The 14,618-nt window shown below is 34.2% G+C and overlaps 2 protein-coding genes across 2 annotated transcripts; one reads left to right on the forward strand and one right to left on the reverse strand.

Moving 5' to 3' along the window:
* Positions 1-2,419: 2,419 nt before the first annotated feature.
* LOC110781968 (antiviral protein I) lies at positions 2,420-4,818 on the reverse strand. The gene is made up of 2 exons (XM_021986014.2): positions 4,661-4,818; positions 2,420-3,459 (listed from the first exon to the last, which is right to left on the reverse strand). The coding sequence occupies exon 2, from the start codon at positions 3,440-3,442 to the stop codon at positions 2,579-2,581; it is 864 nt and encodes a 287-aa protein (XP_021841706.2). The 5' UTR covers positions 3,443-3,459; positions 4,661-4,818; the 3' UTR covers positions 2,420-2,578.
* Positions 4,819-8,263: 3,445 nt separating this feature from the next.
* LOC110782143 (F-box protein At3g08750) lies at positions 8,264-10,239 on the forward strand. Its single transcript, XM_021986249.2, has 3 exons — positions 8,264-8,411; positions 8,595-8,667; positions 8,803-10,239. Exons 2-3 carry the CDS (start codon positions 8,597-8,599, stop codon positions 9,956-9,958), a joined length of 1,227 nt encoding a protein of 408 aa, XP_021841941.2. The 5' UTR covers positions 8,264-8,411; positions 8,595-8,596; the 3' UTR covers positions 9,959-10,239.
* Positions 10,240-14,618: the final 4,379 nt, after the last annotated feature.

The raw sequence follows: 14,618 nt of genomic DNA on the forward strand, positions 1-14,618 counted from the left end.
CTTTTATACTACCTTCGTTCCTCTATGTTCTTTACAGTTACTGTTTTCACTCTAGAGTAGTTATTTGCAAGTGGGTGCATGAAAGTTAACCAAAATTACAAGAGTTATTCAAGGAGGTCGGTCCTCCAATAATAAATCCGAAACAAAACTCGGGGGTAGTTCATAGTAAACTAAATTATAGCTAGCTATTACATCCGTATGGCTCATTTTGACCATTCTATCTGCCACCTTGATAGTACTTCGTGGCTGTGGCTTGTTGTGAGTCTAATGTGATGCAAACGTTAAACCAACATTTTGTTTCAAAATCTGCAGCCCTATAAAGATAACCTGTAGATAACCATTTTCTCTGGGTTGGTTTTGATTTGATTAAAGATGAAATTGTGTTTCTTCTTTTTCAAATGGACTAAAGGACCGAGGGAAAGAGAGTTCTCCAAGTGAGTGAAATATTAGAATGGGATGGAGGGGACTTGTGATTGAGGTTATCAAATAACCACTGCTGAAATGGAGCAATGAAGAAAGCATCATTATAATACAGTAATTAATTACAAATAGATAAATGAGTCATATGTCTCGCAAACATAGTTTGTTATGAGGAATCCGATCATGAAAAACAAGCCAAATAAAAAAAAAAATTGATTTTGGATAACTGGTCGACTAGTTTTCTAAGCTTTTCTAAAATCAAATCTCTCATTTAAATTGAAGTTTGAAAACATGAAATCCTCCATTTTTTATTAGTTGCAACTAACTGAATTATGCACTATTCACCTACTACGTTTTGATTAATTTTGACAAGTGTGAAAATCAAACGATTGCATCTACAGAGTAAAAAAGAAAGTAGGAAGTGTTAGATACTCAGTATAATGCAAAGGAGGGAGAAAAGCTCTTACTATTTTAGAGAAATTAAAAGTCAAGTGAGGTTCCATCCTAAAATCAATTAATAATAGGAAAAGTAGTCATTTATGTTATTATAAACTACTGATCCATCCGTCCCAAAATGTTCTTTACGTACTCCATTTCGGGTGTCCAAATGTTATTTACATTTCCTTTTATATTATCATATAAATGTTTTAATTAATATTCTATCAAATTTTGTGCCCAATGATAATTTTAACCAATTAAATTCATTGGAGTATTAATCACTCACACTTTTCCATTGTCCGGGACATTAAATCTTTTCTATTTTGCCAATGTTAGATTTTAATAGAAGTGAAAATATTATAAATAAACGTAATTTGTCTAGTTTAAATATAAAAATTGAGAAATTTCAACAGACGAGCGATAACCGGAACAAGTCCACAGATATCGGTGTTTAACCGATAGTGCAATACCCCAACTGTTCGAATAACTCAGCTGCAATACCAATTTGTTATAACAGAAGGTGGAATCAAGGACGAAACATAAACCACTAACATTGGCCCAGTGAGGTTTCACCTTAAAACCAATTGGCCGACAATAAACTAAAAGCTATTTGCTTAATGTTCCAACGTGAGACACAATACTTATACTTACTTTCTAACGGAAGGGGTGGACTAGAAGGAGACATTCCATCACGCGTTGTTTCAGTTCGAGTTCATAACACGCGCGCGGTGTGATAGGTTTAAATAGGGTGATGTTTAATGTCGTGTTAGATTATGTTTCTCATGGAATTGAAGCTAAATAGTAGAGTAATACTTGAAGATATAGATCCCTTCAATCCTTGCAAATTTTGTCATTGTTGGGTTGCAACAATTAATGTCATGTTTAGGAATTAGGATTTCGTCACCAACACCTCTTCTGAGTATCTACGGCTTCCTAAAATATGCAACCAAGCAGTGGCGGCTCCAGTATGGGTTCAGTGGGTTCAACTGAACCCATACTGGAAAAAAAAAAAATATTAACTAGTTTCTGAAACTAGGAAGTATGTTATCTATATTTTAGCGCTAGTATTACTCAAAGAATTAATTCTGAATCACTGGTTAGAGCAGCAAACTCACAGAGAATGGACGCGGGTTTGATTCCAGCGATATGGACTTTTTGATTTATTTTATTTATTTTTCTTCCTTTCTTGTTTACTTTGTTTCTCACCCCTTTAGCAATAGTTTTAAACTTTTACAAATACATATTTTTATAAATTCCTATTACTATACTTCTTTAAAACTTTGAAAATTATAAATGGCTTTTGTTTTATTCATTTTCTTTGATTTTTTTTTAAAAAAATTATTTATCTTATGTACGGAGTACTACAGTACGTATAAAACCTGTTATTTGTACACAAAAAATCAGTAAAATTTGCTAATGTACGTTTTGCACCAAAATATGACATGTTTTTAAATTTTTCGAACCCTTAATACAGATTTTCTGGCACCGCCACTGCAACCAAGGTTATGCAAACGTTTGAGACGGTGTTGACTCTTTGAGTATCAAATTAAGACATTGACTGTATCAATAAGAAATTTGCTTTCATTAATTATGGAATCAAATACATACAACATGCAGCAATTAATAAGAGTTATAATACATTATTGCTGCCTTATTCATACACAATTACTAACAATAAAACATACATATACTCCGTACAAGGCTTACTTGCCTTCGTATTTCAGCCCTCGTATTTGAGAAGACCCATGTCTGGAGCAATTTGACTGACTTTGTTCACTTTCCAAGTTTTACCCTTCGCATCCTTTAAAATTAGCTCTGGCTTAATCTCCCCTTCCGCATTAGAGCTCTTAATTCCTTTCGTGATCTTCTGCCAACTCACTTCCAATTCAATCGTTTTAGGGTCGGGCTTATTCTCAAATGAATCAAACTTAGCCAGAATCATGTTCTCAATATACTTGAATCGTGTTGCCTCTGCTATCGTTTGAATAACAATAAGCATAAACTGAGCTTCTGTCTTAGCATCAAATGGCTTCCCATAAACATTGTTGATAAACTTGTTAAGTTGTTTAACACCCAATCCCAGTTTGGTTCTACTGCCACCATTTTTCTCAATATCACCATATGTACTCTTGTATTTCATTGGTAGACGATATTTATTACCTATAGGCACCTGTTGAATAAACATATTCGCTTTCGCATATGCAGAAGCATCAGGAAATATATGTGCTCTAAAAACCTCTCTATTATTTTCTACAACTTTATCAAGATAGCCTTGTACGTATAAATTGAACTTATCTTCTTTACTGATACCTATCGTGATTGTCTTTCCATCTGATGACTTGAGATCAATCAAAAGTAACTTGGATGTTCCTTCTTTTGCCATTACTGGTATGTTGGTACCTCCATACTTAAGTTTCGGATCCTTGACATTATCACGAATGTCGGTTAACAGTTTGGAGTAGGTTGTTTTTGTAGCAATTCCTACGTCCAAATCTAGACCTGACGCTGTTATAATTGCTTCAACTAGTATCACCCATATTGATATCGCTACCACCACAAAACTCTTCACTGTTTTCCGTTCCATTTCTACCGTTCTGTCACCTGCCAAAAATTGTCACTATTTCTTATCAACTTATGTTAACTTACATTCTTTTTCATACTAAAAATCGAGCCACAATGGCATTACATAATACAAATTGGTCGGGGGATTCGAACTTGAGACTAATTGTACATAGTAACACAGGCGGTCAGTTTTCACTACAAAAATTTGTATCTTTTACGACAACTTAATAACGACGGGTAAAAATCCCGTCGCAAAAGGGCTTTAGGACGGGGATAACAACCCAACAAAGACGGAAACAACCGTCGCAAATGTCTTTTACGACGGGTTAACGACGGCCCCCTTTTATGACGGGTTCGCGACGGAAAATCCCATCGTTAATCAACAATTATTGGCCTTTAGCGACGGGATTTCCCGTCGTTAATAGTACAACTTCTTGTAGTGTTTATTCACTCGTTCAAGATTTCATTGATACTCTTTTTCAATATGGAGTAACTTACATGTGAGTAACATTAAGTTTCTAACAACTTACAAAGCCATTAATTAACCTTAGTGTTTAAGGCTTCTGGACTTGAGACTCTAGGGTCACTGACTCACTGCTCAGAGGTGCCCTTAAAGCCTTTAAATTCTGCATAACATGGAAATATATATATTTCCTCTGTTTCGTAATATTGCATTATCTTGTTTTTTACACTATTCACACTAGATTTTTGGTCATATTTTAATTTGTGATTCATACCTAAGAACAATTGTAGTCATGTAAGATATTTTAGATTAGTATTAATATATATTTTCTAAATATCAAGTTTTTATAATTTTTTACTTCTACATAATTCGAGATATTAAGAGTTAAAGTATGTCTTGAAAAGTAAAAAGTCAACAATGGTGCAATATTTAAGGAACGGGGGAAGTATATAAGTTAACTAATTAAAACCGTTGAGGCAAAGGCCATACTTTTTTGGGCTACATATATTTTTTTTTTCTTTTTAAATGACAATATAAATTATAAATGGAAGAGAGGGGTTCACACTTGAGACAGATCATACAAAGACTCTTGATTTTAATTCAGTAGGTCAATGCTTCATTGGTTGGCCACTTGACCGCATAGAATATGGGTGTGTGTAATGCTATGGTGGTGATTAACGCAACTCGATCACAAGAATTAAAAACATGATTTTAGATGAAGGAAAGTATGAAGGAAAACACGTAGTTGAATCTAATAAATATAGACAAAAAACTTACCGAAATGTGTTGAGGCGTTGATGATGTACAAAATGAATAGTAAACTTAGTTATGAGTGATAGTTTAGTGTCACAAGACTTACAACTCACTGAATTGCTACCTTCTTTAAATAGGAGGCTGAGTTATGGACTTGCTTAGGAACACAACAAATTAATTATAAAGAAACCAACACGAGGATCACGAGTACAAATATAGTTGATTGGAATCCAATAATTGAATGAGGTTGCAAATTATAATACATTGTACTTGGAGTGTATACCACTACAAGGAAAAAAAATCGTTTTTTGCCACTGTCTAGATTAGATTAGTCATTATTAAAATCAGCAGCAAAACTAAAGGCTTAATTATGTACTACTTTCTTCCGTTTTTTGTATTGGTTGCAACCAATTCCACTATACTTTTGCAATATTCACATATACAAGCGTGAAAGTCAAACAGTTGTAACTTCAGAGTACTAATAAAAAAAATAGAAAGTACATTGTCTACCTATCTAAAGTTCTAAACTATAGCTACCGCTTCCTCTCTAGCTCTCCCTCCTACTATCTATATTTTCTCTTTAGGGTTTACATGATTCTTATTAATATTACCTCCGTTTTAGAAAATTCTTTACGCTTTGGAAAATGTGTCCAAAGTATAAAAACTTTGACCGTAAATTCTCACCATTATATACATTAAAACGTTACATGTAAGAACTTGTTAGATTGGTCTCGGGATGTATTTTAGAATATCAATTTTTTTATAAATTTTTCACATACGAAATGGGATATATTAGTAGTTAAATATTGCATTGTAGTTTGTGCAAATAGTAACTGTAAATATCTTTTTGAAACGGAGGTAGTAGTTATTAATAGAATTAACTTGTTAGTGTTTAAATTCACCCCTCAAAAAAAATATTCCCCTTTATGTTGCTACTTTGGGATGTTTTAAAATTGTTGCAACACTTCTCTTATTGGTAACTTTTACAACTTAACTCGATCACTTTAATCATACTTAGCTTATTCAATTCAATCATTCCTTCCTTATGATATGTTTTTTTGTGCATCTTATGTTTTGAGTAAATCACACATTCACACGGGAAAGCAACATATTAATTTATATTCTTTCTTTAATTTCTTACCTAAATAATGTGCAAATTACAGGTGTTACAATTTTAGTAAAACGACGACAATAGTTTCATACGTTTTATTAATACAACAAAGAATATATGTGGGCTATATATCCCTATAAATAACTACAAAAACCATACCGTCCAAACATACTGCTACGTACGTAACTAGCATGCATGTGAATGATGGCGATGTGTTAATACGTGTACACAAATTCTTATTTACATGGGGTACGTGTACGATAAATATTGTAAACCGAAGTTAAAGTTGACGTAAAATGCTTAAAAGTTATCCTTATATAGGTAAAAGTTATCTATTTTTTAGTGATAAATTTTTTCATTTTAATAAAAAATATTTTTCTTCAAAATCACTAATAATGTATAAAATTTATTATTTAACACTTTAAATGTTTATCTATCAACTTTTTTTTAATAACATAAAAGTTAGAGAAAACTAGTTAAAAGTTAGAAAAAACAGGGTAAAAGTTATGTTGGTGTACAATAAATTTATTGTACACGATCTTTTGATACTTGTAACGATTCTTATTCAACAGTCCACTTAGCTTGGACCACCTTCACTTGGCTAGATCGTAAAATTATTGAACGGACTTTGGACCACAACTTATAAATTATTTGTTCCAACCATTAACTAAAACGTGAGTAAATTAACTTTACGGTTGAGATAGTTCATAGTTATAGAATTGAATTCTACTAATTAAGTCCTGCAATAAAATACTCTGTAACATAGACCGGCCATAGTTAGGGACTATGGCCAATCTAAATACCCAACTTTTGATCGGTATGTTCAATTTAGATTATGGCCAATCTGAATGTTAGTTCGGTTGTGAACTTGTGATGTTTTGAGTATAAACCGATCTGAATTTTAATCTATTCTAATCGATTTAAAATTTGGTTTTACAGATCGGATCCGAATTACGAACGTAAATAACAATTTTAATCTAATAATATGTTGTATAATTGTTTATTGATCGAATTCAACTACTACCTCCGTTCCTAAAAGTTCTTTACGCTTTCCGTTTTAGTCCGTTCCTGAAAGTTCTTTACACTTCTACTTTATTCCATTTTTACTCTTGTTTGGCCCACCATAACTTACCCACTCACAATACTTTAATATTAGTTTCCACTCACTCACATTGTTGGACAATTTATAGCCACTCATTTTCCATTTGTTACCCCACCATCACATGTTCACCAAAATTCCTTAATTACCGTGCAAATAGTAACCGTAAAGATCATTTAGGAACGGAGGTAGTATAAGATAAAATTTTCTATCATATCTAAGGGACTGCATACGAAGCTCACGGTCAATATTTAACAAGTATCTATAGATCAAAGATAACAAATATCACAAGTATATTTCTTCATTCTTGTATGTTTTTTTTCCACCCCAAGATATCCGATCCAATTTTTCTACATTCTGATATTTTGTGTATGTCTATATTTTTTCCGATATGTACTCGAATCACATTTTAAAATTTTCGAATATCCAGGCCATCTTTTACAATTGTCAAAAAAGTTAAAATTTCAAAATAGTTGGTTTTATTCAAGAAATGTAGAGTCTAGTTTTCTAGGAATGGCATCGAGTCCTCGAACTTATTTACCGGATTATTTGTCCACGATCGGCTCAGAAGTCAAATTCAAACTATTTAATCACATCATATCACAAAAGTAATTGTTTTTAAAAACAATTGTAACATACTTTACTACCTTCATTCCCGGATGATCTTTACATTTACTATTTGCACGATGATTAAGGAACTTTGATAAACATGTAATGGCGGGGCTAACAAATGGGAAAATGAGTGGCTCTATAAATTGCTCAACAATGTTAGTGGGCGAAAATTATTATTGTAAGTGAGTAAGCTGTGATGGCCAAACAAGGGTATAAATGTAAATTTATATGTCAAAAACGGAATAAAGTAGAGTGTAAAGAATTTTCAGGAATGAACTAAAACGGAAAGCCGTAAAAAACTTTAAGAAACGAAGGTAGTAATTTACTTGGTTTTTATAAATAATATCGCAATTATCCTGTTATAATATAGTTAATCTAATAGTGCTTGGAATGGCAATATCAATCGATTCGGGCCGGATTGGTAAGAAGTTACATTAACACTATCTCCTACGAAGTAATTCCTCCGTTCTTGTTTAGATAAAACACAATTTTTTAGGCACGTTTTTCAATTTACGATTTTAAACATTAATATTTTCAATTATGGATAAGAAAAAATTATAACAAGTTGATATTTAAAAGTTATTCATTAAGACGAATTTAATAAGACTATATTTTTTAAAATAATATTAATCACAAAAGAAAGTTAAAGGATTTGTGTGACTAATATCAAAAATCACATTATGCCATCTAATTAAAAAGGGATATAAAATTCTAATCGAGTTTTCACTGTTCAGGATTCGGGTTATATTTATTCGCCGGATCCAGGCGGATTCGGACTGAATTGCCCCGCCCGCCTTAGGTAGAGACCCACAACGTCGACATAAGCACATGGATCACATTCACATTTGATTGACTTTTATTTCCCTCTTCCAATCCTCAATTCCTCACACAGTCAGACCCATATTCAGATCTATCTATCTCACTCTTCTTTTCTCCTTCCAAATTCCACCCAGGTATTCTTTTCCATTTCATTCTCAATTCTATGCTTACTTTCATCAAATTTCACATCTCCATCTAATTTTACTTGTACTGTTTCCAAACTCCATTCTTTTCTTCTTCTTTCAATCTTTAATTTCATCAGTAATTTTGTATTATTAATTTCATTTTAATCACTAATTATGTTGTTTATGTTGCAGCAATGGCTCTCTCCTTGCAACGCTACACTTGGTCAGATGAGTCCAACCGTTTCGCTCAATTCTTGAAACAAAGGTAACATCTTTATTCATTTCTTTCTCTATTTTTTCTTTAATTAATTTTTTTTTTTTTAGTAAGTGGGTGCTGAATCTGATTAATTGATTTTGTAATTAGCTGATTTAATTTGGTGGGTAATTTTATTCTTTTCAGAATTAGCAAAGAAAAAGAGAGATCTATGTTAATTGCAATAGAGAAGATTGATCATTTACCTGAAAATCTGATAATTGAGATACTGTCAAGGCTATCAGTAAAAGATCTGTTACAGTTTAAGAGTGTTTGCAAATCATGGTATGCTATCATTTCAAGCCCGAATTTCGTATCCAAACATCTGAATAACTACTATAACAACAACAATGATTGGCGCGGTTGTCTCCTTGTTCAATACTATGTTACACATGCTGAACTCCAGTTATTTGAGTTGTTAGTAGATGATGAAACTCCTCGAGTTTTAGCTGATGAAGTGTTATACAGTATGCCTATGTATAGCTCTTACATTTGCGGTCCATGTGATGGTTTGTATTATGTGTATCAGTACGATTCTAGTGGTCGTGCTTTATGGAATCCTGCTATTAATGAGTTCAAAACCTTGCCTAAGATAATCTGTAAGCCTAATCTTCCATCTGAGTTTAGTTATGCTCCGAGTGAAGTTTATGGTTTCGGGGTTGATCCTGTTACTGGTGATTATAAGGTTGTTGTTCTGAAAGGTTATTGGAATGATAACGATGATAGTGATCTAAAACATCCTGTTTCAGTCCTTGTGTACTCGTTAAGGACTAATTCGTGGAGGCATTGTGGAGATCTGGCTAAAGCTTATGACTTGGAAAGTAATAAGTGTTACATATATGTGAATGGATGTTGTTACTGGTTTGGATCACTTGATTATAGTTCAGAAGTGATCATTTCATTCGACATGGGTAATGATGTATTCAAAGAGATTGATGTTCCAGACTATGCACAACCGAGTTCTAAGTGTCTTGCAGTATATGATGATTCTCTTGCGTTTCTGACACTTGATGATACTGAGAAGAAGTTTGATGTTTGGATATGGAGTGAGGGATGTTGGACTAAGAAATTTACTGTGGGGCCGTTTCCTGATGTTCGGAGTCCTGTTGGTCACTGGAAGTGTAACAGATTGTTATTGGAATGCGAGGATGGTAAGCTAGTGTTATTTGATCCTGACACAGAAGAAATGAAGGATCTTGCGTTTCAGAAGGACAAGTGGTGTGAAGGAGTGTTTGCATACATGGAAAGTCTGGTTTCGATCAAAAATAAGAACGAGGCAGGGCAACAGACTGAGGAAAATTGAATCAGAAAATAACCAAGCTAAGTTATTCATCATCCTCTTCAACGGCTTCCTAGTGCTGAAGTGTTGTGTGTTTCTAGTGGAATAAAACCTGATCAGAGGCTGAAGGGTGTTGTGTTTTCTTCGTCTGGTAATAATTCAGAGGAGTGTTATGTTGTTTGACATTGGCATATGGAGAAATGTCTTGTATAATTAGAGGTGTCTATTATGTGTTAAATTATCTGCATTTTGTTTAATTTGTACTCCCATTCACTGAAATAAGAGCTTTGTTGTTGTAGTCTTTATTTGCACTCTTAATTCTGAAACAGCTTACTCTGTATCATGTAAGAAAACCTGTTGTGCCTCTTGGGACCAACCTACATGGCTCCATGCTTCAGGAATGGCTAGTCTTGCCCACTATTATATGGGGTGTCATGGCCCATTTTTCAAAAGGTGGCTCAGTCGTGGTCCGAACCCACGTGTCCATTAAGCCAGGGCGCGTTGTCCCCTCATTCTTGGGCCAGCCGCCATCTCTATATTATGAATGTCTAGCTTTGCAACAATTGCAAGTAGGCAGTGTATAGGATTTTTGAATACAAGTCTTTGTATGTTGGGATTGAGTCACTAGTTCCAGTATTCCCAACAAAATAACATAGCCTAATTACGTGAGTAGTACAATATGAAGTTAGGTTGGGGTATTGAATCAAAATGAACTAACCTGCCAGACCACATTAAAATTAGGGGGTTTTTATTCGACGTCCTATTTCGCTAAAAACGCCCTCATTTTGATGATGAAAATACGTTATTACCCTTATAAAAATTAACTCCCTCCCTCTCCCTCTCATTCCTCTCTCACCTCATCCCTTCACCTTCAGCCTCTCTCTCCTGCTGTCAACCACCATTCACGTCCACCACCACCGTGAATTTATTTTTTAAACATATATTCATAATTTGACAAATGCCATGAAATTTAAATAATGAAATCACCAATTAAATTATATAATTACAACGTAGTTCATAACTTACTTTTTACTCGACAATAAGAACAAATATGCGTTTTGAACTTATTTATATCATTTTATAACATTAAATAAACAAATATATGCTTAAAAATTAAAAATATTTCATAAAGGCATTTTATAAAAAAATTATAAAGGCATTATTTTTTTTAATCGACATTAATAAATAATCAAAAAATTATAACAATTGTATTTTTTAAATTATCTTAAAAATAGGAAATTAGAAACAAAAAACAAAAAAAAAAGTTCAATTTTTTTTTGGGCCGCTCAGAGATGGCGGCCCGAACCATGTACGGGCCGCTCAGAGATGGCGGCCCAAACCATGTACGGGCCGCCCAAAGATGGCGGCCGGAGCCATGTCCTGGCCGCCATTTCTAGGCGGCCCGTACATGGTTTGGGCCGCCATCTCTGAGCGGCCCGAACCATGTATGGGCCGCCCAGAGATGGCGGCCGTGACATGGTTCCGGCCGCTATCTTTGGGCGGCTCGTACATGGTTCGGGCCGTCATCTCTGGGCGGCCCAAAAAATTTAAAAAAAAAATTCAAACCTCCGACGACGTTGCGCCCCTCATGGTCGACGACTACGATGTAGAAGGAGTGATTTCGTCCATGATGCAGGTGAGGTGGTGGTGGTCAGCTCAAGCCGGTGAGGTGGTGGTGGTCATCTCAAGCCGGTGAGGTAGTGGTGGACAGCAGGGAGCTCGAGCTAAGTGGTGGTCAGCAGGGTGCGGGTGGTCAGCGGTCACCAAGGAGCTCCTACATACTCCTCCCAGATACTCGCCGGAAAATTTGAGTGGGGTTGCCGGAAATTTTGTGGGGGTTGCCGGAAAAGTGAGAGTGAAAACTAGAGGTAAAAAGTGAAAGATGTGGGGTTCTCTTCTATAAGAGTAACATCGTACTTTTACATTAAATTTTGCGGGCGATTTTAGCGTATGCGGACATCGAATAGCGATACACTAAAATTATGTAATCACCAATTCTTACCTAAACTCTCATTCTCACGTACGTATTACGTAGTACTCCCTCCGTCCCTTAATACTCGCACCGCTTTCCTTTTCGGGTCGTCCCTTAATACTTGCATCGTTTCTATAAATGAAGATTCTTACCAATACTATATTATTTCTCACACTTACATACTAATCCAACTACACCCCTACTCCCTACAAAAAAAATCATTTAAAAATTCACATCCCCACTCACCACTCCCTATCCCTTGCACATTTCCACTAACTATATTAAAAAAATACCACAATATCAACAAACACCCATAAAATTAATAAGTCAATTTAATTGTCTTAAACTCTTCACCGGTCAAACCAATACGAGTATTAAGGGACGGAGGGAGTAGGATACAACTAACCTGTTATATCACATTAAAATTAGTTTTGTCCTGATAATTTTTATTTTGTTTCCGTACCCAATAATTGAGTGAGAAGTCGTCGTTTTCTGAGCAAAAGGAAAAAGAAAAAGAATCCCAACATGACAATTTCAATTTGCTTGTGATGCTGCCCACCGCTAGCCTCTGTATCGCTATCATTATCCTCAAGATCATCAGCGTTTTTCCATCTTCCAAAAACAAAAATAAATGTTATTTTAAAATAAACAAAAGCGACAATTAAACCTTAATTCCGTTTTATATAAAGTTCAATTTGCATCAATTACAAACCCTGCGCCGCCAGTGGGTGGAAGTGGATTTTCAGCCGCTTCCTGTAACTAAAACTATAAAACTTCGAATTTCATTTACGGGCGTAATCAAATTGATTTGATCATCAATAATTTTGTTTAACTTGTAAGTTTAGATCAGTAAGATTAAATAAGCTTAAAAAAATGAGAATTTTACAAATTTAATATGTAATTACGGAGTGAAGTCAATTTAAATAACTTATGCAGGTGAAAATGAGGTGATAAAACGTATACATATACTTAGAAAAGACGGTCTAACGAAGAGAAGTATTTTTGAATCTGTTATGTACTCTTGATTCCCAACCCCCGAATTGTAGTAGCTTTGTTATGGATAATAAAGACATGACCAGCAGCAGTATGACTAATTTCAGGACCGGCAACACCATCGACGTTCTTGAATAAGAATGACAACTGATCTCAAAAAAAATCACAACCAAATGAATATAAAGCACACAAAAGTTGAGATTTTAATTATTTATAAAATTGATATTTTTAATTCCAAATGGTAGGTCACGCTGCCCTAGAATCATAGGGCAGAGCCAGCAGAGCGAATATATAAAGGAGCCACTAAATTATTATTTTTTTACGCATAGCACACTCGGTTCACCGGAGCTTTGCTCCGACTACATCCGTACTATTACTTCCTATTACTTCCTTTGTCAAGCATACTTCTCCCGCTTCCCTTAAAAAATTAAAAAAAAATTGTTGCTTGCAAAATAAAGGCTTATCAAGAACCCAAACTTTTCAGAAAGGTCGATCTACGATAACATATTGTGTGGCGGCCTAAAAGAGGAAGGTTATCCGCACATATTCTGTTCTTTTAGTTAACCTTATTGATGTTATAAGTTTTCTTTAGGGGAATTCTCCTTGGTAGCATTATACTTGTACAAATTCTCATTGGTAACAAAATTTTTGCCACTTTATCTAAAATAGCACTAGTAATCCAAATTTTCTCTAGTCTAACATTTTTTAAGTAAATGTCAGCCTAATTAACCTAATTAGAGTTAAACTCATTTCTCACTAAAGCATTAATCAACAGTCTCCCTATATTCTAGGTTATTATAAAACAACAACCCTCATTTTTCCCTTTTTATATTCTTCGTGTTTAATTTTCCTCACCCCCTTCATCAGATGAATCTACTTTTTTCCCGAATTTTATTTTTGTTATTATTCAATTTCGTTCAATTCTAATTCTCTTTAATCAGCTCTATTCATAATTGGTTCCGTTCAAATTCAATTTCTATATTGAATTCCATCTTCGGATCAATATTGGTCAAAATATGAAGCTTGTTTTTTTTATTCTTATAGAAAATTATACATCAAATTAGCTTTGACTAAAGTTGAATTGTGATTGTTAAAGCCCAATTTCGCAGAAAATTGTTGTTTGATTCATTGTTTTGTGCAGATATCATTTTGCTCATTTTCTCCCAAATTGAAGAATTGAATAAAGAATCTCCAATTTCGATCATCTAACCCTTTAAACAACACAGGTTCTCATAAAATGCAACTTAACTGATTCTTGCTCATATCCATATATCTGTAACTGGAGGAAATTATTCGATAAAGTCACATAGACGCGACGAATTCGTTATCATATGAACTTATGAAGTTCCTACTACGGTTGATGGAAGCCAAAGTTGTAGTATCTCTGAGGCATTACCAATGCTAAGCAACTGTGCATAAAGTCCTAATATTTTCCTAGCACAACATTTTAAGATTGGATCATGCACTACTTGAACAAACACAGGCCTACTTAGAAAGTAAGACAATTCCAAATTTAGCTAACTCAGCATGAAAACTATGGAAAACTATTTATGGAAATTTGAGAGAGATTCAGAGATTGATACGGTTTTAACGAATGAATGATAGGTGAAGGTTGGTTGGGACAATTTAATGTGGTAAAAATAGGTTAATTTAGTAGTTTCAATGATACTTGACCATAGTTAATAGTAGATTGATTAAGTAAGTCAAAATTACTTAAAT

This window comes from Spinacia oleracea, chromosome 2, assembly GCF_020520425.1.
Source record: "Spinacia oleracea cultivar Varoflay chromosome 2, BTI_SOV_V1, whole genome shotgun sequence".
In the NCBI taxonomy this organism is placed as follows: Eukaryota; Viridiplantae; Streptophyta; class Magnoliopsida; order Caryophyllales; family Amaranthaceae; genus Spinacia; species Spinacia oleracea.

What these genes read in the sequence shown, in the direction of transcription:
- LOC110782143 (XM_021986249.2), top strand. Translation starts at nt 8,597, where the DNA reads ATGGCTCTCTCCTTGCAACGCTACACTTGGTCAGATGAGTCCAACCGT. An exon ending in GCTCAATTCTTGAAACAAAG is followed by an intron (nt 8,668 to 8,802) that starts GTAACATCTTTA and finishes TATTCTTTTCAG; the next exon opens with AATTAGCAAAGAAAAAGAGA.
- LOC110781968 (XM_021986014.2), bottom strand. Translation starts at nt 3,442, where the DNA reads ATGGAACGGAAAACAGTGAAGAGTTTTGTGGTGGTAGCGATATCAATA.